Source organism: Phaethon aethereus, assembly GCF_964289735.1.
Source record: "Phaethon aethereus genome assembly, chromosome: 16".
NCBI lineage: Eukaryota > Metazoa > Chordata > Aves > Phaethontiformes > Phaethontidae > Phaethon > Phaethon aethereus.
In genome coordinates this window covers 15,510,786-15,538,575 of record NC_138592.1, presented here as the reverse complement: position 1 = coordinate 15,538,575, position 27,790 = coordinate 15,510,786, and the positions used below count along the sequence as shown (strand labels likewise).

The 27,790-nt window shown below is 44.5% G+C and overlaps 1 protein-coding gene across 1 annotated transcript; it reads left to right on the top strand.

Moving 5' to 3' along the window:
• Nucleotides 1-413: 413 nt before the first annotated feature.
• AHCY (adenosylhomocysteinase) lies at nt 414-27,790 on the top strand (the record flags this gene model as incomplete). Its single annotated transcript, XM_082007464.1, has 10 exons — nt 414-441; nt 2,269-2,459; nt 5,064-5,139; nt 7,004-7,156; nt 13,341-13,453; nt 16,340-16,547; nt 17,402-17,489; nt 18,408-18,525; nt 24,351-24,545; nt 27,659-27,790. The coding sequence occupies 10 exons, from the start codon at nt 414-416 to the stop codon at nt 27,788-27,790; spliced, it is 1,302 nt and encodes a 433-aa protein (XP_081863590.1).

Here is a 27,790-nt window from a genome sequence, read left to right as displayed (position 1 = left end):
GTGTGCTGCCCTGTCAGTGCCCACAGTGGCTCCGTGGCCAGGTCTGGTACCAGGGACCAGGGCCCGTCCTGGCACTACTGTGGTGAGCACCACAGCCTGGTGTGGGCCAGGGGCCTCACTGCCTCCTCTGCCCCTGGAGCCCACTGTGGTACTGGGGGTGGAGGGGCAGCTTCTGGGGATGACCCAGGCACCGGCACCGGCCGGGGAAGCAGGAGGCGGCCGGGAGGAGGCAGGAGGCGGCCGGGGCTGGCGGGCGCCCCTCACGCTCGCAAGCGCCCAGGCCCCAGCGCGCACGTGCCGGCGCGGCCCCGCCCCGCCCCGCCTCACGCAGGCGGTGGCACCGCCTCTACTTAAAGCGCTCCCGGGGCCGCTCCTGCCTCCTCCTCCTTCGCCGGTTGCCGCGGCCCGCCAGCATGTCGGACAGGCTGCCGTACAAAGTGGGTGAGTGCGAGCTCCGGCCTCGGGAGAGCCGCCAGAGGACCGCGCAGGCGGGCCGAGGCAAGCGCCAGGCCTGTTCCCGCTGTGGCGGGCTACGGGGCTGTGCCGTGCTGGGGCGCGCCCCGCGGCCCCGGTGGCGCGTGTGGATGCGGCGGCGGGAGAAGATGGCAGCTGCCTGTTCGCCGCGGGGAGCGCGGGCAGCGGTGTAGGCAGGGCGCCCAGGCCGAAAACCCTCTCTATGCTGTGGGGCAGGGCTGCGTTTGCATCCGTGCTGCTGAAATACCCGCGGGGGAAGGGGGCCTCGGGGGGCTGCTCCAGCTCTCTGAACCTGCTGTCGCTTTTCCCACGGCACGAGTGGGGTTTCCACCCGCGATTTTGCTGCTCTCCTGCCCCCGGAGCCCACTGCGCGGACCTTTTGCTGCTCTGACTGTCCACCAGAAGCCCTTTGCTGGAGACAGGCTTTCACTCCCACTATGAAAGTATCTTTGAATTTGGAACTCATGTTACACGTTTCCCTAAAGATTTTGGTGGGGTTTTTTTGTAGACCTGAAACTCCACAACCCCCCTAATTTTTAAAAAGTGTTGTGTGTTCTCTGAAGGCTAAGTTCAAAGAGAAGAAGATTAGTCGATAAGGCTCAGATTCATAAATAATATGCCTTGGAGGCTATGAACCTAAAATACTACAGGATATAGTTTTAAGCAGCTCTGGTAAAACTACCAAGCCATTAAGAGAGGTAAGATTTGAGACCCCTGCCCTTGATATAGTTGTTTCCGTGGTCCTTCCATTGCCTGGGCTTTTTGTCCTCTGCTGGTGTAAAGGCTGTGCACCAGGCTGCTAAAGTGTAGGCAATAGCTTCAGTGGCCCCTGGGCTTCGTTCTGGAGCAAAAGGTAATTAGCTGTAGGTCTGTATTAAATGCGGCAGTCTGACTTGGAGGTTCCCAAGTGCTTTTAAACGGCCTACATTCATGAGGTAGGTGAAAGAAAAGTATCTGACCAAGTGAGATGGTAAGCTTCTGAAAGCTCCTCTGAAACAGCTAGCAGAGTAAGAGGGACACTTGGTGTTGGCCAACGCCACAAAGTGGTGCACCTAGGCATTAGCTGTTTGACTCTTGCCTTTTTAAGGCTGGAGTCAGACACCCATGGTGAATGCAGTATTTTCTATCCCCAGCTACCCTGTTGTAAGTCTCTCTTATTCAATTTTCCATGAACTTTTTTACTATAGATCCTTCTTACAAAGGCAGAAGTTGACTTGTAACTAGGGTAGTTATGGTGCCTTGAAAATAATCCTTATGGATCCAAGGGGGTAGGAACCCTGCAGCTTACTCTTAAGAGGGGAGCTGGGCTGGGCTCAGCTCCTGGTGCACGGGGCAGGGAGCATACTATGGGTGTTCTCTTGTGGGGAAGCTATTGCCATACGGGCAGGGCCCCCCACATGCAGGTCTTAATACTGTGGAAGTAAATCTCTATAGAAAGTGTCAGATGCTTGGGCAGTATCTGTAAAGGGGAGTGCTTAAGGCTGGGGCTTACTGAATTAATGGGCCTCATGATGTCTGCACACTAGATGACAGTTGATTAACATGCTCATACAGGAGCACACTTTTATTCAGAAGGGCTGTTAGGTTTGGTCTAAACTTGTTTGTAAGCCTGTGTGCCATAGTAAAAAAGAAGGGAGTAACTGGAATAGGGTCTGTTTTTCCCACAACTCTGTCTCCCAGCTGTTGCTGGGTGTTCAGTTCAGCTGTTGCAGCCCATGCCTACCCACAAGTGTGTGAACAGATACCAAGGTCTCAGCTATTTAAACTCTGACACCTGTCCTCCTTCTCTTGCAGCTGATATCAGCCTTGCAGACTGGGGTCGCAAGGCCATTGAGATTGCAGAGAATGAGATGCCAGGGCTGATGAAGATGCGGGAGATGTATGCAGCATCAAAACCGCTGAAAGGTGCACGTATCGCCGGTTGCCTTCATATGACTGTGCAGACAGCAGTTCTCATAGAGACCCTTATAGAGCTGGGAGCTGAGGTAAAGTGTCTTCAAGTTTCTCCTTCAGAAATGTTCTTAGGTAATGCTCTGCCTGGGGCACTGCTTCTGCTTATATAACTACCTTAGGGGATACTGGCAAATGTCTGTACTTTTTGGAAGAGACTATGCTGCAGTTTCCAGGTGGATGGATTATGTCTTCTTTCCTTAAGCAAAGAGCTTGTCACCTGTACTACATGTACCTCTGGGATGTGGTATGTGTCTTCCCTCTGGACAAACTGTGTCTTCATGAGTGCCTGTTTTGGGCTGGGTTGCTGGCTTCAGCAGCTCTGTCAGCTGTGTATACGGCACCCTGAGCAGCGGTGCTGAAAGCTGCTCCCACGCAATTGTGTTGTGTTTGGGCATGCAGTGCTGTTGCTGGTAGTGCTGAAGCTCTAGTTACTGCCTCCAGCACAGATTAGCCTGTATTAAGAACCACACGATGCCCTGGAAAAGTCAGCAAAAACTAATGAAGCTTTCTGAGAGCTCATGATGGCCCTTGAGCTGTGCAGGAAAAAAACAGGGAGGCAGAGTGGTTCAGTGATAGAGGGCTGTGGATTCCACTGACTTTAAATTTGTTGTGTGACTACAGACCAGTTACCCTGGCTGTATTAAAAGCTGAGATACTGATAAGCCATTTACTGCATTGTGTCCTCTGCCTGGCTTGCTGAATGCGGTCCAGACATCACAGCTGAGTGTTCACTGTACAAGGCATGAGAAGAGCCAAGCATCTGAAGCACAATCCACATAGCTTGTGTGCTGAGCAGGAGCTGACTGCAACTTGATGATGGATTATGTTAAGTACCTATGTGATCTGAAATTCCTTCTTCCTGAAGTTTAGCTGTCCAGAGCTGTTCTACGGCTGCAAATGGAGCAGTGCTGAAGGAGAGCTTTGTGGAGGTACAGTCCTGGCTTTATTCAAGCTACACTGTGTATGAAACTCTTGTCCCTCCACAAGATTTAGAAGAAAGCCATTGAAATTTGGGAAGCTCCTTGCTGCTCCTGTTGGTTGCTGTATCCCAGTATGGCTGGCCTAGGCAGCAGCTGTGTGTTTACTTAGACATTGCCAGGCTGGTTTAGTCTAAGCACAACCCCAAGTGTTGTGTGGGATTCATCCAAGTCATTCAGGGAGGTACCTGCAGAGCGTAAGTGCCTTTAAGATGTGTGCTGGTCGTGTTAGCTCCTTCCTTGTCCTTATACCTTCATGTTAGTTTAGGTTTTGACTTGAGTTCACATTCATCCCTGGTTCATCTGTTCTGCCAGAACTTTGGTGCCTGGGAGGGAGGAATGAAACTCAGAGGAAACCATACCCTATATAATGAGGATGTAAGCTCACTGCAGCATAGTCATTTTGGTATCCCTTTTTTGCTAGGTTAACAAAGATAGAGTAAATACTCTGCCTCAGAGTATAAGTTCTAAAATGGTAATAAGAATGCATCCTCTTGATAACCAGTGATATAAATATTAGGCTCTGAGCCCATCAGGTATGCCAGTTATTCTAGGGTCTGTGCCATTATCACAAACTGGTGTTACAGATCTGAGGATGCAGAGTTGAAGTGGCCTATGTCTTGTATCAAGTGCTTGAAGTGTGAACAATATATAGGTATTCAGTGTACTTTGGATTTCATGACACTTCCTGATGCTGTCTGTACTGATATAGAGGGAGCTTAGAAAAACCCAGGTGAGGAGGTGCAGTGCTTAAAGTCATGAATTCAGTTTTTCTGTGCTCCTTCCAGGTGTGTTTTCACTGACAAGTGTTGGTTGTGTAGGCTCAGATGAGGTGCTTCCTATTACAGCCCTTACTTTGAAGTGTCAATTATTGATAAAGTGGGATGAATATCTGAAAACAGGCTGAAGGATTATGCCTTGTTGCCCTCTCTTCTCAAGGTCTGTTACAAATAAATATGCAAATACCTGCCAGTCAGCCCTGCAGGGAACAGAGTGAGAACTCGTGTGACTCTAGGATGTGGTGGTTTCTGTGCCTGCTGGGGAGCTGCAGTAGGTATGCAGATACTTTTCAATGCAACTCAGCAACATGCTGTTGCTTTTCCAGGTTCCTGAGCCTAGTTATGAAATCTGTGTGGAAAAAGCTTAGCTCAGCTGGAAAAGCTTCTTTGACTGGAGCACAGAGTGGGAGTTGGGTGAGCATAATGTTGGAGAATGCCTGTTGATCAAGTCTAGCATGTCAGCTGCTTTTCTGACTCTTCTGAGTGCCAGCAGGTGTATTGCTGCCTGTCCATATCCCTCAGTGGACACTCACTGTGTGGCTGTTGTGAAAATCTGAACTTTATTGACCAAAACTTTCTAAACCCACCCTACTCTGAGCTTCCTGGAGATCTATACCTGAATGTAAGGTCTGGTTGTTTGGCAGAAGCTCTTGTGAGTAAGGAGATGGCTGAATTACATTCTGTCCCAAAGTGATGTTATTTCTCCTGGCTTAGTCAGATACTTAATTTTCACCTGAACTTTGCAGAGCTACTGCTAAAGGCAGGAATCTGTACTAATATGCCTTTCTGCTCTTGCTCCATTTTTAACTTCTGTATCTGGAAGAGAATGCCTGATATCTCAGAACTTTGTTCAGCAAACAAAACTTGGGTTGTTTTCCAGGTACAATGGTCAAGCTGCAACATTTTCTCCACTCAGGACCACGCTGCAGCTGCTATTGCAAAAGCTGGTATCCCTGGTAAGTTTTCCATGTTAGAATTTGGCTCTGAGTTGGACTGTACTGCCTGTTCTAGCTAAATCAAACTGTGTACAAATCAAGCTCTTCTGAACAAGCTTCAGGATAGAAATAGCCCATCAAAAGCAGTGATTGTTACAAAACAGAACATTTGATTCCAGCCCTATTGCATCAGACTATGTGTAGCACTCCTGACAGTGGCTGGTGGTAGGCTATGAAAGAGCCTGGCTGTATGTTACCAGCTGTAAACTTGTAAGTCATTAAGATGATTGAATGGGCTGACTAATTAAGTGGATTGGTGTGTAGGTGTGTGTAGATGGGGGTGTTTGGTGCTTTCCAGCAAGCTTCGTGCTAAATGGGGGTCAGGGAGAGGATGTTAACTGCAGTGTGCCCTGTTGCAGTGGCAAGGTCAATACTCAAGGTATTTTAAGGGTAGAGCTAGGCCAGCTGTGTTGCTGCCTAGTACCCCTGAAGCAGTTTATCAGGATGCTGCTGTTTTGTTAGTGTCACCATTCAATAAAGAGCAATTCCTTGCGGATCACTATGAATATGTTGTGCTGTCTGCTGTTACTTCTGTGTTGGGAACTGCATGGCCTGAGCCTGGATGTTGGCAGAGGCTAAATCTGATTTCTGGCAGCCTGGTTCTTTGCTTTGGGTGGTATCTTTCATTTCTGTTATAATTAGCTATTGCCACAAGTTTTTCCCCAGCTGTGGTCCATTCTAAGGCAACAGAAGAAAATGGTCCCTTTGTCAGCTCCTTTGGCATTACTAGCTGCAGGCATCACCTCCTCTGCACATCTTCAGCACATGGTGTCAAAGGACCAGGCGGCAATCTCTAGATCCGATGTTAGGATATTGCCTTTCTCATGGCTTTCAACAGCCAAAACTCAGCTGAAGAGCAGTTTACAGGTGGAGTGTTTGTCTAAGTTTTTGACCTATTCTCTTGGTATCCTTGTTTTGTGGAACTTGCTCTTCTTGTCAATATTGCACTTCACATACTGAACTTAGGAGACCTTGGAGGAATGCTGGTCCTTTGGATAGAGTGTGAGATACTGAGGCACATTTCTTCAGAAGGGGCAATTGCATGACTGGCTCTTCATGGCTCAAGAGTTAGTTTTCTGTGTAACTGGTAAAAACATGACAATTTAGCCAAATGTTGGGGTATATAAATCATGTTTTAATGTCTGAGTACCACCGAGGCTCAAGTATGGCACGAAGCCAGTATAAATGCCTGGAAAGACAAAAATACTGCTAGATACAACATGCTAGGGGTTGCAGCATGTTGATGGTGGTAGATGTACTGATATAGAAATATGCCCTAATAAGAGCAGACAAGGCATTGCAGCGTGATTTTAGCACTGTGCTAGAGACTAGACTTTAATTTCCAAGTTGCTGTAGAGTTTGTAGTCTGGTGCTTAGCTCACGCTGAAGTCTAGTCCCTCTTTTCTGCTGTGCTAGAGAATGCTATAGTTGCGTTTTTTATTTCACTGTATCAGTATATCCAGTGGCTATTTCTAATTCCTGGCAGTGTAGGGTGTATTAGGTGAGCAGGTGGGGTGTTGTGGATGTGAGCTTGCTTTAGTTTGCTTTGCCTTCTCCCTCTTAACATGGAAGAAGAATAAGGAGAGCAGTGAGTTCTCAAAATTTTGACCCAAGCTAGTGGTCTGGAACAGAAGGCAAAGAGATTTCACTTCTGCTCATTCTGAGATGTTTTTTTAATGCAAATGTATTTTCTGGCCTGCAGGCACAGATAATCATCTGTCTGTTGTCTCTGCTACTAAGAGCTGCTGATGAAATCTTCCTTTGGCTGCTTTACTACATGCTGAGTAAGAAACTGGCTAATTGTGTGTGTTTTGTTCCCTTGTAGTGTTTGCCTGGAAAGGGGAGACCGATGAGGAATATTTGTGGTGCATTGAGCAGACCCTGTACTTCAAGGATGGACAGCCCCTCAACATGATTTTGGATGATGGTGGAGATCTTACCAACCTTGTTCATACCAAATACCCACAGCTCTTGAAAGGTGACTTGTGTTTTGTTTTGTCAGGCACAGTTCTGCTTAGGAGGCTGTTTAGGCAGTCTTTTTCTGTGGTAATTCTCTGCTTGTGTAAAAGGGGTGGAGGAAGAGGGACAGGCATGTACAAACAGGCCGTGAATGAGTCTGTGAAAATTGCTTACAGTCTGAGACCAGAATCTTACCTGCAGGAGCTGTTTCCATCTCTGCTCTGTAGCAGACAAGCCACAGTGACCTGTCCATCCTTCAGTGCCCATTACCTGAGAATGACCAGTGGTACTACTGACTTGCCAAAAGCTTCCTGGAACGGGCTGTGTTTTAGAATTGCTTAATGTATTTTTAACATTAATGCTTTTTCTTCCCCATCCTTGTAGTGCACCTCTGGGTGAAGTCATGACAACACGTAGCTTTTCTTGGAAAGGGAGCAGTTTTCTACCTTACATAGAATACAAGGCATTAACTCCAGTTTATGTCAGTGAAGATGCTGATGGAGTCAGAGCTGGGGCTCTTGCTTTGACTCATTAACTTCAGTGTAAGTTAGTAAAACTGAAAACAGATCAGTGTGGTGTTATTGGCACCTGTTTATGTAAAAAGATTTATCTGAAGGGAATTTGGCATGACCTTCAGTAGCAGCCTGGCAAGTATGACATCCTCCTTAGCTCTGCCAGTGTCCATCATCTGTGCTGCTGCAAGCCCATATGGCCAGTGTTGCTAAAGGGCATGTTTGATCTGTGTTGTGAAGAAAATTGGATGGCGATATGGAGTGGAAAATAAACTGATACAGTGGGATGTGCTGATGTTGATGCTTGGTCTGTAGGTGAGCCTGCTATAGAAGCCTGCTGGAGCAGCTCTCCTCTGACTCTTGCACTGCTTTAAGAGGAAGCTATGGGGAAAAAGTCTGAAGGTGGCAGGACATAGATAGGCTGTATGAGGGGAGGAGGCTGGGGCTGCTCCCCATCTATGCACTCGTGCAGGTAGGGGCACAAGGAAGAGAATAAACTTCTGTGTGATAGGCCTCACTTTTTCCTTCACCCTCAATCTGATGTCACTAGTAATCCAACAGTCAACATCTTTGTGTTATTTAAACTGTAGTGGGAGGTTTTCATTGGTGTCTGCTCAGCCATGGTGGGATCCCCTCTCTTCCATCAAAGGTCTCTTGCTTTCTAGATTGCCTCTGATGTTCATGACCTCTTGCTTTTTGGCCATTTGATGCCAGGGGATACCACAACTGATTGTGCCTCCCCATCTTCCTGGCATTGTCAGAGGCCAAAAATGTTCATACTTTGTTTTGCACGGTTGCTTCCCTGCCATGTGCATGCAGCATCTTGGTTAGTGTCCCTTTTCCTGGGGGTCCTTGAACTGAGCTCCTTTCACACCTCCAGCCCTCCTGCTGTCTGCTTCTTTCTCCCCTCCAGCCCTTTGCTCCCTCTTACTTGTCCTGTGCTCCTGGTGTGGAAGGGACTGGTATAGTATGGTGCAGTAGGGCAATGGCTGTTGAACTGTCTCCTGTCTTGGCATCCATGTCTAGTCTGCCATTGATAAGAAACATCCCTACTGCCTGGAGTTGCTTCCTGAATTCATAGGAATAACTCTTCCACTGTGTTTTTAAAGAGTCTAGGCAGGATGCCATACCTGTCAACATTTCCCTTGCCAAAATGTGTGCGCTAATCTGCACTGACTAGTTGAAAAGCCTCCTTGAAGCAGTTCAGTAAACTAATTAAGACTGATCTCTGTGGAGGGTGGCAGGACTTGATCTGTTTTACCTTCTAGTCCACTGCTCCTTGGAAACAGCAAAACTTCCAGAATGGGACCCACTGAGTAGAGCCTTGATCTCAGTTAAATGAGCTCTCTGCTTAGCCTTTTGCTGCAAAGACTGCTTAAATGAACCTGTGTGGCTTCCATTTTTTTGTATGAAGATCTTTTGAAGATAAGAGGCTAATATATCCTAAGGGCTTGTGGTGATATTTGATCTCTTTGGGGGAGAGGTGGGACAAAAGTAACATTAGCAGAGCATGCATACTGTGTGGAAAGACTGGATTGTGAGGTGAGTGCAGGAGACATCTTGGCGTGCAGCAGCCGAAAGTGCCATTTGCTGTTTAAAGGCTGGACAAATTTTCTGGGCTAATTTCAAAGGGAAGGCTCTGTCTTCCATGTTTCAGCTGCTTCTAATTTAAATAGAAGTTAGTTCAGTCCTGGTGTGCAACTAAGAGTTGAAAGTAGGGCTCATTCAAGTCTACTTCAAGTAAGAGATGTATTAAACAGCTGTGTGGAAAATGCTCAGCAAGCTTCCCCTCTCCCTAATTGTGACTGCTGTTAGAGGGCAGAATAGCCTTTGTACTGTTGGCTTATTCCGCTAAATGCCCTTAAAACCAAGATAAGTAAAGGTAGGAGGAAGGAAACTAGAACTGAACAAAGGAGGAAGTCATCTGAACTCGTGCAAGGGAGGTCTCTGACATCTGTGCAGAAGACTACTGTTGAGAAAGGATGGAGAAGAGTGGATCATTTGTGGTCCACTGATGCAGACTTGTTCATTGATCAGCTAAGACATACAGGGGAGCAAAGCAGGTCTGGGTGTTTAGCAAGGCTTTTTCAATTTAATCCAACTTCTTCCTTGCTGTAGGCTCTTTGCAGTTCTCTTCCCCTGAGTCCCTCAGGCACTGAAATTGAGTGGTGTGGGCAGCACTTCTTTTAGCAGAGCTGCAAATTATTTTAGACCAGCTATAAATGTCACCTGGGGGCAGCAGGTGGGTGGCCTTCGGGGAAGGGAAGCAGCTGCTGTGTGTGATGTGAGGTTCACTTAGTGCAATTTTAAAGATAATCTGCTAAGCTTAGAAATGTCAGCCTGGAGAGATTTGAAGGATGATGAGTGTGTCTCCTAGTTGCCAGATAGACCCAGAAAGAGGGCAGGTTTGAACCTGGTGTCTGTCATGACCTCAATCCCACGGATTTCTTTCCCAAGGGGATGTTTGTACTTGATCTAGGCTAGTTGCACTGGAAAATCAGTACTTTTGGGAGACTTACTACAGATGCTGTGTTTCACTGTGCACCAGGCAATGTTCTTTAAACTGTCCCATCCCCTCCAAGCAAGCCCTAAATATGCTAAAGCCTGAACTTGATCTCTGCAAATAACCATGAGGGGAGTGTAGTTACCAAAGGCTCTGTGCGAGGTCTGCGATGAAAGACTTCTGTGGGGACAAATCAGCCTAATTGAGCTCTGCTTCTTTCTAGGGGTGTTGGTCTTATTTCCTTCATGTGACACAGACTGCCTGAGCTTCTGGTGGCCGGGAAAGTGAAAGGGAGGTCTAATGGCTCTGTCTTAGGCTCACTTGAGACGTCTGTACAAATTCCGGTTTGAAAACCGCTTTGAATCGCACTCGGAGGTTTAAACTGCTGCTGTCTCTCTTCTCGGCTCTTGTAGCTCATGGAGGCTTAGCTCAGTCTGCAGCCGCTGGGGTTGAACCAGAATCGGCGTCCGCCAGCCGCTGGCCTGACTGGCGGAACCGGCCGAGGGGGTTGGAGCAGCGTCTCCCCGCGTGGGGTGGGACTGGGGGGTCCCCGGCGTGGCGAGCGGACGCTGGTGGGGGCAGCTCCTGCGTGGCGGCGCTAGGGGGCGGTGTTGTGCCGCGCGCCCCCCCCCCCCCCCCCAGCTCGGCGGCGGGAAGCCCTCGGGCGCCGGCGCGTGTCTCCCGGATGCGGGCGGGGGGAGAGGCAGTGGGCCGCGCTTCGCCGGGGCTCGGGCCGCCAGCTTCGAAGATCACTTTAACGAGCATTATTCCTTCTCACTTAACTGAGCTCTGATACAAATCTGGTATTCCCCTTTCCTCCCTTTCGCCCTCCCCTTGCTGGGGGGTGACCTGAGCCCCTGTCGTTGTCGTCCCAGCTGGGCAGCTGAAACGCAAAGGGTTGGGGGCTGCGGAAAAGCCCTTGCGTGCCTTCTCCCAGGAGCCGTGCGCGGGAGGCACAGCACCCCTTGGGTGCCTGGAGGGTGTAGGTACCTGTGGCTCTGAAATGCATGCTCTGGCCTTCCTGCCCTCCAGTGCTTTTGCAGGGGGTCCTGCTCTGGCCTCCAGGAGCCTCCCTGGAGCCTGCAGGCCCCTTGGGGGGCTGACCCCTTCATTTGTCCTCTGTGGGCAGAGCCAGCTGCTCAACTGGAGGTGCCGATCTCGTTAGCTTTGTACCTGTTCCCAGCTTGGGCTGTGCTGACACTGTTGCCCAACAGCCATGTCTGTTCTGTGTGCTGTTCAGGGAGGAGATTCTTCAGTTATTCATCCTGTCCCATGAACTTCTCACAGGTCCTGGTGGCTGGCGGGGTTAGTGATGTTTGGACACTTCGATACCCAGAATTAACAAACACATTTTTGGGGATTTTATTGGTGTTTATTATTGTTGGTTCCCACTTGCCCATCCCTAAAGTAATATTGGCTACTGAGGGGGTGCATAGGCTGTGGTTTAAGAGCCCTGCTTTTGCTGCTGGCTGGTGATGTTGAGCTAGTCCTTTGGCCCCTCTGCTTTTGCTATTTGTGAAATGGGAAGACTAGTGCTTACTTTTTTGAAATACTAGGAACGCTGTGGATAGCGTAGATAAAAATGTATGTAGGAATTAGGAGTGATTATATATCATACAGTAAGGGAGAACTAAGAAAAATTATACAAAAAGGACTAAATTTCTGTCTGTTCATGTGCACTCACACAGGATAACCTGGGCTGTCACGTCTTCGTCAGTAAAAGGGCCCGAACAGAGCAATTTATGAATGTTTTTTATTTCTCAGAGGTTTTTCTATCAAAATGACTGTAAAATTATTTTGCTTACAAGCATCCTTCAATTTTATTCTGTTAGGTCAATGTGAGAGGCCACTTGTCTGGAGGGGCAGTATCTTCTCTGCATAAATCTCTTGTATATGTAGAACTTGATATTAATTGTTTTCATATTTTCCTTTTTCTTGTGAATCTGAATTAGCTCCAAGTGCCACATGGATCTCTGTATAGAGATGTTGCTCGTGTTGGTGGATTCAGCCTGATTTAGCAGAATTCCTCTATCTTCCTCCAATAGTTCATACTTGAGCAAAATAATTGTTTTGCGGTATGCCTCCAGTCATTAAAAAACATAATTACCATATCCTCTACTGTGGAAATTCAGCCAGACTGGATAGTTTAGTTTCAGATTTATTCTGATTGTCATAAATTGCATACCTCTTTGTGCAGATAGGCTTTCTAAGGAATCAGGGTGTTGCCCAGTATAGCAATGGGACAGTTTATATACAATGAGGTGATATTGAGACATTAGAGAGGAGAGAGATCCAGAAGTCATGTGCAGTGGTGCCACTTCTGAACAATTGGCTGCTGTCAAAAGGTCCAAGAAGAGTTAGAACCCTTAAAGCAGGGGGTGCCTTCAGAGCTTTGGCTTTTCGGTGTAATGTAGAGTCAGGTAACCCCATGACAGTTCCTCTGTTATCAGGTTCTTAGTCCATTATATGAAGCTGGTGTTTTTCTAGACAGTTCTTTGTCTCTGGTCTCTGCCTCCTGCACTGTTTTCAAACAAGGATATATTTAAAATAATGATTTTGACTGTGTTAGTAACACCCATGAAATCGAAGTTTCATGTAGCTAGTATCCAGATTTTGGTGGGTGTCAGCTGTTTAATTGGAGCTGAAGTTGATTACAACATGAGGATTGGGAATGGTGAACTGTGTATTTGATTTTTTTTAACTTTTTTTCAGTTGATCCAAGTGCTTTAGATTTAATTGTGGTTATCTAGGTGTCATCTCCTTTCAAGCCACCTTGTGAGAATGGGCTAGGCTGGAGAAACATAACTGAGGTGAACATCTTGCCTTTTTTGCAAAAGTTTTTTTGATCATTTTGTGAGGAAAAAGCTTAGAGTGGGGTCTTTCCTGATTCCCTGGTCTAGAGCTGGTCCATTCCATTTTTCCAAAGAATATTTTGTCCTGCTCTTTTAATTGCCTTGTGGGGGGAGAAACTGGTTTGAAGTTTCAAACTACTGTTTGAGGATCCAAATGAGGGTTCTCATCTCTTCCCTGCTTCCTGCAAAGGCTTTGTTTAACCTGGGTTTGTTTAAAAAAACCTAGGTTTGTTTAAAAGGGTTTGTTTATCCTAGGCCTCTGGAGGATGCTCCCAGCATCTGTGTTGGTTTGCAGCAGTGTTAACTCTAAGGTGAATCCTTTTACTCTCCTCACAGGAATTAGAGGTATTTCAGAAGAGACAACCACTGGAGTTCACAACCTGTACAAGATGAAGGCCAATGGGACCCTGAAAGTGCCAGCTATCAATGTTAATGACTCTGTCACCAAGGTAATGCAGCTAGAGCCCGTCTGCTATGTTCTGCTGTCTGACCAGTTTGGTGTTGGGCTGTTGTCATTCCCGTGCAAGTATTCCTTCTCACTGAGCTATTCTTGACCTGTTACTGAACAGATTTTCATCATATCCTTGAAGTGAGCCCATGATGTCTCTAATGGGACCTGCCGTTGTAAATACCCTGTTTTCAGAACATCAGGGGCTTTTTTGTATTTAAGGACATGCATTCTTTTGCATTTTGATGTGAAAACACCTTTGGAAATCATGGCTCCTGGAGTACAGCCAGTTCCTGTGGCAAGGGGCATGTCCTCACTCTGAGTAGCTTAAAGCCCATGGGTGGGTAGCAGGTGCCACCTGGAAAAGAGTGTGACTTGCATGAGCTTGTGGCTGGTAAAGGTCAGATGATCTGACAAGGTATTTCTGAGAGCAGTAATTGCAAAGGATAGGACAGGAGGTATGTATTCCTTGCTTAGCTATATTACTGCTTCCCAAGACAATTCCTGGTGAATTGAGGGATGAGGGAGAATGATGTTTAAAGGGTGCTGGTGCTTTTTGGATGCAGATGAATGATAGTAGGAATTTCAGGCATACTTAAGGTTTATGCATCTAGGTGCTTTTTAAACCTAGTTGCTAAATCTATTTCAAGTTGCTGTACTAACATTATCCTGTTGGGCATGGCAGTTCTCACTGTTTTGCCTGCTTTCTCTGCAGTTTGCTATCTGAAGAGTATTTCCTTTGTGCTCTCAAAGATGCATCTGACATTTTTATTTCATAGCTAGTGGGCTGGAATCCAGTTCATCTTGGAAGAAGCTTCTTTCTGTATCCTCTTCACCTGCATTTGTGCCTCCTGCGTAACAACTACTAGTGCTGTTTAGTAGTTTTGGAGATCACATGTTTCTAAAGCCTCTTGAGTGGATTTGGGTTGAGCTCACTTTAGTGCCAAACAAGTGCTTATTTACAAATACTGTTTGGTATTTATGTAGTAAAAGATTTGTACTAACTGCAGTTACCAGTAAGACATGCAACTGAGTGGACAAATTCTGTTCTCCCAGTTCGATACTTTCACTTAGTGCCAGGTTCCTATACCAGTATTTGGAGAGAAGCCAGCCAGCATCCAGTTCTGTTCTCCCCTCCTGCCACTCAAATGTATTTCTGTGTGGGACAGATGTCTGCATGTGGCAGTCTACTACCTTGCCTGCATGGGAATGCACAGGCACCTGGAAGGCTTTGATTGCAATCGGGGGATTTGGTGTTGAGGAATCAAATCTGACCATGCTGAATGGTCCATAAGAAGGCTTATACTGCAAGGAAAATCTGCTGGAGGACTAGGAAAGAGGATTACCAACTAGCACTAGCTTTGGAATTTGAAGGCTGGGTAACACAGATTTTCTGAAATATTAATGGCAAATGTGCCTGTGATAACTCACAGGCACTGAGTCAGGAACTCCTGGATCTGACGTGTAACTTCTTACACATTAGTCCTTGTCCAGCTTCTGAGGCTGGGAGCTGTATGCCACTGTACCGTGTAACTTGCTCAGATAACGCATTGGAGTCATAGCTGCAATATTTTTATACATGGACTTTGCATTATTTTATTATAAAAAATTTAGTTATAAGCTGTAGACTGAAAAACCAAACTGTAACATCTTACACAGGATAAATGGCATGAGCCATAGCTGCAAGGTAGGTGCCAATTGAAAGATTAGTGCCCCAACTCACATCTAGCTATGCAGTCTTAAGATTGCTTATAGCAGACAGAGCACTAACTGTGTTAAGTGAAAGCAAGAATGATTAGTCACCTAAGGCTGTAGAAAGCACGGCGCAGGCTTTAAGACCAGAATTTTGCTGTGAATGGTGAGTTCTTTATACCCCTGCCTTGGGCAGCATAGCCCAACTGTGGTAGCCAGATTTTTTTAAATTCTTGGCTTCTGTAACTCTTCAGATAATCAAATCTGTTTATACAGCCCATCTTGCTGACCAAAACAAAGGGCCCAAGGAGAAAAAGGAGCGTTATGAAAATCAGTACAGCAATATGTGTTTCTGAGTTTAGGAAGATGTTCAAGTGGATCAAGTGGAGTCCCCAGTGGAGTGGACATCTGACTTAGCAGGAGGATTTTGATTTGGAGGTCTGTCTGTTAAGCTCATGTGTTAATGTTACAGTAGGAGGATGTTGTGTGATGGGGCGTTAAGAGATGAAATCCAGGGTTCTTGGTTGCAGTGACCAGTATTGTGAATGGCTGCTTGCTGGATTTTTCTGTATCTGAGCAGTGGTGAGGTCTGGCAGTTTTAGTATAACTGTTCCTGGGGGAAGATGTGATTATTTTATTTTTTTTTTTCCTGGGCTGCAGGAACCAACTTCTCATGGTTGATGTGGGCAGCTTGCTGTTTCTGCAGGGTGCATGTGTCTTGCAAAGATAAGAATATGTGCTAACCAATTGGCCAGATATTCTCCTGATGTCTTTTGCCTACCTGTGGCACTTGATTCAGTTCATTGTCTGGTCAACAGCAGCAGTGAACTAGTGAACATCTGGTTAAGGAACTTGGACCTACCTCTGTACGCAAGAGTTTGTGTTTTTACTTGATAAATTCAGGTTACCTCTAACAAGCTTTTAACATGTCCAAGTCTTAGCCAGTAGACACAACATAAGTTTCTCAAGGGTGTGCTGAAGCCTGTATCTGGTATAACTATATAGATTAAAACTGGATAAATTAAAACATCAAACCAGATTATTTTCTTTTCATCCCTCACTGTGATTAAAGTATTTAGCTGACTGTCAGTCTCTTGGTTTGTAGTATTTGCATATAAGTCCATTTTGTTCCTCTAAGAAATTTTTACTTGAGCGACTTTCATCTGTTCTGAAACAGCTCCGTTTTCTTCTGCAGAGCAAGTTTGATAACCTTTATGGTTGCAGAGAGTCCCTCATCGATGGCATCAAACGTGCTACAGATGTCATGATTGCTGGAAAAGTAGCAGTCGTGGCAGGTTACGGTGATGTGGGCAAAGGCTGTGCTCAGGCCCTGCGGGGCTTTGGAGCCAGAGTCATCATCACTGAAATTGATCCCATCAATGCACTGCAGGCAGCCATGGAAGGTGAGAACTGAAGGAGATGCAGAAATGAATGCATCTGACGGGGGTGTCTGCATGTCAGTATAGAGCAATAAATGATTGTGGGCCAAGAAAGTTTGTGGGTTTCATCCTTGTTGCTGTTGAGGTAGAGATGTCTCCAGTTTAACTGTAGGAATTCTTTCCTTACCATTAGGGAAGGAGTTTATTAGTATAGGCCTTGAAGATGTGCTTGGAGTTAAGGATACTAAGACCGTAGTGGGGTAAGGCCACAATTTCATAATGCTGTAAGCATGATTTTGAGGGGGGTTCATTATCTTCAAGTTGTGCAACTCTAACCTGCATTGTGGGTTAAGACTTTACTAGAATATCTCCACAGTAAAACACCAGGTGTTACCTTCAGTGGATTTTTGGAGAGCAATGCCATGCTCTCTGCCTTTCCAGCTGTGCTCATGGCATGCTCTGGAAGCTGTGCTCCTTCTGTTCTGTGGCTGCCTCATGTAACTCTGCTTCTTAGTATTAGTTTTTCCCATTTCCATTCCTACCTGACTAGAACCTGCAGGTGTTGTGTGTGCACTTTTCCTTTGCAAATTTGACCCCTTGAATCCAGTCTCAGTGCTGTGACAGAAGCTACACCTGTGGACATAAGACATTGAATGTATAGATCTAGATATTGGAAACAGGTGAGGGATAGATATTTTTGTGCTGTGTTGGTGTTTAGTAAGACAAGTATGCCCACTAACTTGAACCCTCCATAGGCTAGGTGTTGGCACAGACTTCTCTTACTGATTCTTTCTCTGTACTTTTCTACTTGTAATATTGTAGCCCATTTTTAACAAGTGCTGGTGGTTGAGTAGAGGAATAACCGTTTCTCTTTTCAGGCTATGAAGTTACAACCATGGAGGAGGCCTGCAAAGAAGGCAATATCTTTGTTACCACCACTGGCTGCACAGACATTGTTCAGGGCAGGTATGGTCTAGCCACTTGCTTTAGTGAAAGTGTACCTGTACGGTTAGATTGTTTGGTTTCTTTTTAAGTACAATCATAACTTGTCAGCACTGCGGTGAGGGTTAGCACACAGTCTCATTTCTGGGTATCAGAATTTAGCATCCATTTAGTGAGAGATTGGGGTTTTGGTCTTTCAGTTCTGTTGGATGTTGCCATGTTGCAATTGTTTCTGTATTACAGCATGTAATAATGGAGAAACAAAAAGTGTAGAGGGATAGACTTCTGGAGAATGAGAGCATCAGAGCTAAATTCTGTGTTGGGACACATAAATGTGAACAGAAAAGGAGATGGGGAAAGGTTGAAAGTGATTCAATCTGTGAGTACACATAGCGGACTTGATACTAGCCTGTTCTCAAACTACCCTGTAGATTTTTTGTTATTGCTTCTTAGATCTCAATTTATAGCACCTCCACTCTACACAGACTCATTCCTATCTTTGCTGTTATGATTCCACATGTTGTAGTGGAAGATGAGAGTAAGTGGGACGAGATAAGGCCATTAGTCTCTAGAGATGTAAATCTGCTGGAAACTTTGAAGTTGTGAAGAAAATTTCTTCTGTGTGGGAAAGAGAATAACTGTAGTTTAATTGGTCAAAAATGAAATACCAAAATAGGTTTACTTTCCATACGGGGAAAATATTTTCTCTCCAATAACCTCTTACATCCTGGGGAAATGTCCTTCCCTAGAAACTTGAGAGTTTTTTTTCCAGCAGACTTCACATGCCTGGAGGATTACCAGACTCACATCTTTTGTGAGAGTCAAATGCAGACAGTGAGCCAGGCACTTCTCATTTCTCATTGAGCAGAGCTATGGACCAGAGCATGGTGCTGAATAAAAATTTTTTTGTGCATTAATTCTTGATACAACCTTTTTTTGCAGGCACTTTGAGCAGATGAAGGATGATGCCATAGTGTGTAATATTGGCCATTTTGATGTGGAAGTTGATGCAAAGTGGCTGAATGAAAATGCAGTAGAGGCGGTGAATGTTAAACCTCAGGTGAGAAAGCCCTTGCACAAGCTCTCCTGCTAGAAAGAAGCAATAGCTACTCCATGTCTGTTTCCAGAAAGGGAGCTCTTTCTCTTCGGGTACTTTGTTTCAAGCTTTCTGGGAGGCCAGTGTTGCTCTGGACTGATGAGAATGGAGATTCTGCTCTGCATTTCCCTGATTAACCTGGAACAAGCTAATGCCAACATGTCAGTCTTGTGTTGATATTGAAGCAATTGGTTCCAGCCAGTACCCAAGGGTACAGTGTGGCCTCTGGCTAGAGGCACTTGGTATGGTACATCTTTCTCCATGTGTTTCTACTTCCTTGATAAACAGGAGCCTACCCCTTAGTGGCAGTTGTGTAGAAAATTAACTGCATCAAGTTCATTCTATACAGGAAGTCAGCTTTGTTTGGGGTATGGTGAGGAGGTATGGAAAAGTGCTTTCTTTGATAGCCTCCAGATGAAAACAAACTCAGTTTCAAAAAGAAAGTTAGATGATGAATACAGAACAGACCATTAGAGGCCGTATAAAACTTTTTAATAACAGAGCTCATAGATTGCCTGCTATCGGATCTGAATTTCCTCTTAGGAAGCTGCTTGCTCGTATACTGCTGTGCACCAGAAAAGTCTTGCTCTTGGTGCAGGGTGCCAGGATTAGAGTGAATCTCAAGGGAATATATTCTGGGATTCTGTCAAGGTTTGAAAACATTCACATGTCTGTTTTCAAAGCATTTTTTTATTAGTCGGAGATGGAAGCCTTAGGAAAGCCTATCAGGAGCTCTGCCAAACTCAGACTTCTCCTCCAGACTTAGTGGCTTCATTTTAGAAACCTGTGTAGACCAGAAGTCTATGCATGGGCAGACAGACGAGATGCTTTATCCTTGCTCAGCTTGCATTCCCACCATATATTTACTTCAAGCTACGGCTGTAGCTACACAGGAAAATAGGGATATAAAATTTCAAATTTTCAGCTGTGTGTTCTAAAACAGAAACAAAATTAAACTAAATCAAAACTGTTTTGTAACACCAGCACTGAGGGTGAACACCATGAAGGAAACCAGGCTTTGTCTGACTCGGCATGGGACTTCTAGTTAACTTTTAAAGAGGGAGTGTGGTTGCTGATAGCAGGATTCTGGGACAGGTTTTCTACTTCCTTATAAGCACCACACCCAAGCATATGTCTTAATAGATCTCAATCTGCCCTTCCAATTTGCATAACTCTGCTGTGGCTTATTGGCCACCCACACTGAACTTACTAAGCAGTTTTGAGAGTCTTTTCAGTATCCTCTGTGCTGTTGGGACACTATGTGGGCTCAACTAGGTATGAAGTTAGACCCTCAAGTTCTCACTACATGCAACTCTGTTCTTGCCCATGGTATTTAAAAGATGTATAGATGAGGTGCTTGGGGACATGGTTTAGTGGTGGGCTTGGTAGTGTTAGGTTAACAGTTGGACTTGATCTTAAAGGTCTTTTCCAACCCAGGTGATTCTGTGACTTTAGTGTGGAGCTGACTTTGCTCAACAGCTCGTGTCCTAGAGGAGCCTGCAGCCAGCTGCCTGCTTTCTGGTAGCTCAGACTTTAAAACTAAAACTGGGATTGCTCAAAAAGTAAACACTGAAGGCTAAATTGGGTGTTAGTATGATAACATACAAACTACCTGCACATGGCCATTCAATGTGACTCTTAAAGTCCATATGAAAAATTGTGTCACTGTTGGCAGAGGCAGTTCCTTTTTCTTTATATGCTGTCTTGAAGGAGCCAGTCTGTCACATGTATTAGGTGCAGTGAGATGCAGACTAGTCCAAGGTACGAAAACTGTAACGAGTTTCTGGTTAAAACCAGAATACTACCTTTTCAAAAGGATGGGATTAGAGTCAAGGTTGTCCATATGGTTTAATGCTGAAGACCTACCTCCTACCCTGAATCTCTCAGGTCTGTTACATAAACCACTGCAGGTGCAAGCAGGATGTTCAGTGTGACACTAAGGAGATACCTGCTCACAGAGCAAAAGCTGTGAAAATAGCTGCCCAGCCTGCTGTGGGTGTCACAAATATGTTTGCTTAAAAGCCATTAGCTGAAGTTTGTAAAAGGTATGTCTGACAGCCCTGAGTGGACAACCTCTGTCTCCGCTTGATGCACAGATAGCTGAAGCTGAGAGTATTTACTGGGGAAAATGGCACTTTACCCTTGGGCTGTTCTTGTACTTTTCCTTACCTATCTACTGGTTACCACTGGAGATGGGATGTACCTAGAGTTAAATTTGATCTTACGTCGCCATTCCACATGTTTGAAGCTTTACTGGAGTGAGGATGGCCTATAGATGGTACATTGCCAACCCAAAGAAAAGCTGGTCCCTGTCTTGGGTTAGTACTTTGGTTTTGTTGATGTCTAGCATTGAATCTGAAGCACTGTTAACTAGTTTGAATCTTCAGTTGGACTCTGTTATTGGTGTATTTAATGCTGTATGTAGCTACACTGTGCTAGTGGTATACCCCTGTGCTCCATTTTGTGTCTGTTTAGATTTCTTGTCCCTAAAGACTTCAGATCTGCATGACAAGGTGAAGAGGTGCCTGCTGAGCAGGTTTTATGTGAACAAGTTCTGCTGTGTAAAAGCTTCCTATTCTTAATTTTCATTCTCTGTGCCCGATTGCCATGGTGGCTGGGCAGGAGTGGACTAATACACATCCTAAAACCTTATCTGTTTCAAAAGGGGAAGAGGCAGGACTGGGAGGCAAAATGTGACTTTAGAGCCCCAAATTCCATGCTTGGAACAAATGAAAAGGCATTGAGTAATTTTCTGTAGTTGCTTAATGCTTGCAGGACATGCATTCACTTCAGGTGCAGAAAGAAGCTCCCAGGAGGTACCCTGCAGTTTCTGTCTCTCACCAGCTGGATGGGAATTTGTCTGCATGTGTTGGGACCTTTCTCAGGGCAGCAGTGATAAGTCATTACAATAATTGATAGAATTGCTCTTACACTGGAATCTGGGAAGAAGATTATCAGTTTGCCACTTAGGCCATTGCTGGTTTCTCAGTTTTGTTCCTCAGGTTCATCAAAGGGACACTTCTGTGGTCATCTTGTCCCCAGTCTTTTGGGGCCCTCAAGGGGAGGTCAGTCCTGTGTTGAAGGTGTGCGATCTTGCACTTATCCTTGGAATAACATATGTTTTTTAACATTGGTGTTCTGGATGAGGTGTCCTGTGTTTTATAATACCAAGTAGTAACTCTCTAAGTATCCAGATTTTTGCTAAGACCTGGAAGCTTTTTTCTATATCCTGTAGCAGGGAGAGGAATATAGTACAAGAGCAAAAAATCTTTATACACCTATGAAGACATCCGTCTCTTGATCAGAGGATTAATACCAGAGCTAAGGGTTGCTAGACTTCAGCTAGAGGTACAGAGTAATTATGAAAGTGTCCAGCATGGTAGTTTTCAGTACCATACGGCCTCCATCTACAAGTGGTGAGCTGGTGTAAGAGATGTTTAATACTTGGGAAAAGAAAATGTCTTATTCTGCCATTCTGACTCATCTGTTGCTTTCAAAGTACAGTTAAGGAGGAAACAGGCTTATTACTGAAGAGCTGGCAGGTTTTTTGAGCAGTCCCGCTCAGTGTGTTCTGGTATTACTTATGTGTAGCACAAGCTCAACTCTAGAGGGGAAGGAAAGGTCAAGGTGGGATCAATGAACTTTGACTCTGAAAATGAATTATTCACATTTTGTGGTGTGGAGGGAAGTGCAAAGCAGCCAGAAAGTCCAGAGCAAGCTAAATGGTGATGGGGAAAGGGAGGAGGCATTTGTGTATGTGTGGAGATAAACTTAATGCTTAGATAACTTGAATTCTACTTCTGTAGCAATCTCTTGAGCTTTTGAATCAGCCTGTTTATCTGCCCATAGGTGAGATTTTTTTTCCACAGTACTGACTTAAGCCTCTGCTGGTACCACTACTATTTTGTATGTTTCTGTGCAAAGACATTAATTTGCATTTTCTGTGTTACCTGGTGCATTGAATAAGTCATGCCAGCAGATTGCCAAAGGTACGTGATTTCATGCACAAGCCAGCAGCTGTCCCAGGTGCAAGTTGCGTGGATATTACATGGATATAACATTTTGACACCTATACCACCTGATTCAGACTTCAAAACTGAAATGCTACTTAACTGCTACCTTGTAGTAGTTTGATCTGTAAATATAATGTTTAATATAAGTGATATTGTAGCTGTTCTCAGGGTTTTTAGTGTTCTGCTTTCTGGCCGCTTCCTCCTATAATCTTATGCTAGCCCATACGGTATTTTTTGGGTGGACTGAGCACTATCACTGGTGGTCCATAATAGAGAATCAACATCCATAAGAAATATTGCAACTGCTCACTAGAGAGCGTTCTTACTAACCCTACCTTCTTGTACTGTTTTTGAAATTAATGTTATTTAGGGCTTCTCTTTGAGGTGGTTACTGTCTGCATCTGTTGTGCTGAAAACATAATACTCTGTTATATGAACCCAAGAAGTAAAAATAGTGCTGCAATTCAAGCATAGCTGGGGAAGACAGGTAGAGGCACAGACCTGCTCTAAAGGCAAAATACCTGTTCTAATAAAATGGTTTGTATTGATTTACTTACTATATCTCTGCTAAGGACCTGCACAAAGATATTTTTTCAGAAGATGGTATTGTAACAATTAAAGCTTCATCCTGCATGGCTTTTAACTTACAGGCCAAAGCTCTAAGAATAAAACTGAAAGTGATGTGTGTTTTCCTTCATATTAAATAACTTCTGAGACTAAAAGTATAAATACAGCTGTGGGGGGGAGCCTTTTAGGTCTTTCACAGTTGCTGTGCTATGACAGTATAAGATAAACGTACTTGTCTAAAGCATTAACCTTTGACAAACTTAGTCGATTATCTTTTAAGTCTTTCCAAAGGTTTGCTCTACTCCCACATGCTCAGCGTGACATATTCAATATTCACTGGTGTTTATTGCTTATTTTTCTAACTTATAGGCCATATTGGCATCTCATTCTGGGCTTTAATATTGTAACTTCCTACAGGGGTGAAGGCAGGGGAGAGAAGAGCTAGTCACTGGTGGAAGAGAGAAGCAGAGTGAACTTTAACATTGCAGGAGCCCAATCTGGCCTGACAGTTGAGGCACATGTTAAGTGACGTTATCTTCTGAATTGTGTGGGACTCTCTCATACAGCTGAAGACCCGTCTCCTTAGCCCATCTGAGACTTGATTCTCTGTGCAGAGTCCTTTGCCCCCAGCTTAGCTTGGAAATCAGTCTGAGTGGATGACCCGTGTCTTTGGCACCCTGAGAGCAAAGGAGGGTACACCAGAAGCTATGACAGCTGTTTATTATATTGTAAAGCACTGGCCTTATGGAAGTGGGAAGAGTTACAGGGGAGCAGTTTCAGCAGGCTGAGGACTCTGGCTGTTACCCCTGTGTTAGATGCAAAGGCTCTTGACTGTTGCATGCAGAGGTGTTCCCACTTCTCTTCTGTCTCCACACCAGATAAATTAGGCATATATGACTGCATTTTACTGCTAGCAGCATGCTTTCCACCACAGTCATCTGAGACAACATGCATGTGAAAAACCAGAACAACTGGGTAACTGGTTAAATAAGAAGCAGGTGCTAAGTTAATGTTGTGTGAAGTCCAGAATAGCCACAGGCTTAGCACTGGCTGGGAATTGAGGGAGCGGTGCCTCAAGTGTAATCAAAGTCTGTGTTGCAAGCCCACTGCTGAATTACTGATGTGGGAAGAAAGCCCACCAAGCTTTGCATGATTTAAAATGCTCTCTTACCTTGACATCAACTCTGCTTTTGCTTTTTCCCCACCCAGGTGGATCGCTATACACTGAGGAATGGCCGTCATGTTATACTGCTAGCAGAGGGCCGACTGGTCAACTTGGGCTGTGCCATGGGTCACCCTAGCTTTGTTATGAGCAACTCCTTCACCAACCAGGTGCTGGCACAGATTGAGCTGTGGACCAATAGTGACAAATACGCTGTTGGAGTCCATTTCCTGCCAAAGAAGGTGAGTTAGAATAGCAGAAAGATGCAAGCTTGTAAGGAAGCCAACTTCAGATGTGATTGTGTAGATTTGTTTTGTTTGTGCTTGAGTTCATTTTCCTACTGAATATTGTTGTTGCAATGAGCTGCTGTCCCTCAGACTGCTTGGCGTGGTCATGCTCAGTCTGAAGTGGGCCGTTTTTTGTGGATAACCTGTCTTGCAGAACTGGGACTTGTCTGTCATGTGCGATAGGAACATCCGTCACCTTTTGGCTTGACCTGGGGCTCTTACCTAAGGTGCTGGGAAGCCCTGTGCTACCTCAGCGTAGTCAGGGGGCTTCTCCTGATTAACTTGTTCCTTCTGCTGAATGTCAGCATTCACATTAACCTTTCACATGCCTATCCAGTGGTAAAGTCTAGGGGGGCAGTGTTGAAGCTAGAGTGAAACTAGAAATTGCTTTTACTGTGGTTGATAGTCTGGGTCCCATTTGTGCTTGAGTAGAGTTTATCACAATCTGGTCCTAATAGCTTCATAAAATATTAATGACAGATTCCCTCCGGTTTCCCTTTAAACTTATCTCTGCATTCTTTGTTCTTGGAAAAATCTGGATCATGTCACAACTCACAAATTTCTTTTATAAAACTAACCTGGTTTTAATTTTCCAAAACAAGCCTGAGAATTTGAGATGGTCATTGAAAAAGATGCTGGAGTTGAATCCCACTGCCTTTGGAATGCAACCAGGTGTGAGACTAAATGTGAAAATACTTTTCATTTGGCAAGTAGAATGTGTATGTTTGGGCTTACTCATGAAGAGTTTGCTGAAGGACTTAAGCTTCCAAAAACATCCGTTAATGATCAGGCAAAGCATACCAGAAATACAATGTAGGAGTTGATCAGCAAGCTGACACATAATCATCTTCAAAGGAAAAATTTTGTTGACAGTTATCTCAAAAATGATAGTCTAATGTTGCTAATGTGGCTTCTTCCTGAATAACAATTTTAGTAAGCATACTTGAACTGGAAATGAGAATTAATTCCCTGATCAGTTAGAGTTGCATGTTAGTGGAGCATATGGCAGTGATCTTCTCAGGTTCATATACTGTGACAAAATACTCTTTTTAACCTCTGCACTCCATAGAGGATTTCAAAGAATAAAGTAGTTGCCTTGTTAGAACCAACAAAAGATGGGCAGAAAAGCTTTTCTGATAATTTTCTGAATAGTATCTTTCCTTGTTCTGTGTAGTAGCTTTGAGGTCCAAATATAAAATTTAAGAATTACCAAGTATCTTATATTGCAATTTCTTTGCAAGACTATCACTTTGATCAGCTGTGACAAACATGCACACATTTCTGCAGTGTGTGTTCCTAGAAATCTAGACAAACTGTTGTGTCCATGTTCTTGGCACCAAATCTTATATCCATCCTTATGGTCAGGTTTTGTCTGATTTTTAAGGTAAGAATGTCAGCTTACCTTCATTGAAATTTGTGTACCTTTTTGTCTAAAGCTTGAAGTCCCCAGGCTGAAGCAGCTGTGGAACAACTTCTCTCTGCTGCAGTTTGAGAACCTGATGTGGGAAATATCAGGGACTCATCTCCTGTTCAAGTGGATATAATCTGTCTTAAACTTGCTGGAAATGCACCTATCAGATCTTCACATGTCAGTCTAGTCAACCAGATATGCACTTAATTTTTTAACCCTCTTTTTTTTTTCTGGCAGGGTCTACTGAGCTTAAATACTTGTTGCCCTTCTAAACACAGTCCTTCCAGTTAGCTCTTCTTTCTTTCATGATTTTCCTGACTCTTATGTAGTGTTTGGTAGCTTTCATGATTCACTTCCATATTCTTCAACCACTTCATCTTATGCTTTAAATTTTGTCTTGTACATCTTCGGCTGTGTTGGTTCTTAAGAGATGTTGGCAGTTCTTCTACGAGCAGGTTGAGCTGCAGTGAATTATACTCTGTACAGATGTAGCTTTTTACCTGGTTCATTACAATGGGATTACTTCAGAGTAGTTGCTTGTTACTATGCTCCCTTTGAGCGGGAAATCTAGGACTAGTTATTGAATCCTTTAGGACATGTTGGTGCACACAAGCTGAAGATCTGGCTCTTGATTGTTTTGTTGATTTGTTGCCCTTCAAATATATTGCAACCTTTCACATCTGTTTAACTAGTATAGGGGAAATATTGCCAGTCTTTCCTGTGCTGCTGGAATTTAGACTACCTTATCTGTTTCCCTGGCAAATGGTGGTCAAACTTGTCCTTCTATTGTAACTCAGCAGTACCTGATCCCTCTTAGTGCTGTCCTTTCTGTCTTTGAATACCTTTTATGGCTGTACATTCCCTTCTGACATAGCAGCTAGTTTGCCATTTTACTGTTTGTTTTCTGACTGTTCTGCACCTATCTTGTATAGCACTTACCTGTATTGTAACTTTACATGTTTTTCAGTCCCTTGAATTTGTGTGTCTGCTTGACACCTCTGGGATAAAGAAAGTACATCAACATTTCTGAGCCTATGTCCTACAGCCCACCTTGGCTTTAGTCTTCATTGAGACAATGCCAATAGATAGTATTCTTGCCAAATTAATGATTCTGGAATTAACTTCTTAATACATGTACCTCCAAGATGGGATATCTAGAAAGGAGATACATTCCCCTGCCCCAGTATTAGAACTTACCTAAAATTGTAAGATGATAATCTAGTATGTCCAGGTGTCTTTGTAGTGGAAACATGACTGGGATTTTACCATTCTACCAAACTGGATATTCTTATCTCTGAGTAGTTTGATCTCTGTTCTTGTTGGATAGATGTGAATATGTAAATGAGATCAAAATGGGCTTGATTATTTGGTTGTCTTGCTTGATTATGAGTTGTCTGTCTCACTTAAGCTTAACTTGACTCTGTCAAAAGCATGATGCTTTTCCATCTGTGCTCAAAACAGCTGCCTCTGCACTCAAGTGGGTGGGGTATATTGGCAGGAAAAGAGCTGCCTAACTGTTCATCAGGGTCAGTCTGTTAAGCCCTCCTTGGGGCTGCTGTCGGTTTTCACATATTCATTTCTTACTATTGACCATGACTTCCTGAACTAACAGGACTCTGTTCTGCTAATATTCTTGTCTCAATGTTTTCTTTTCCAGCTGGATGAAGCTGTGGCTGCTGCTCATCTGGATAAACTGTGTGTGAAGCTGACAAAGCTGAGTGACAAGCAGGCCAAATACCTAGGCTTATCAAGAGATGGGCCATTCAAGCCAGACCACTACAGATACTGA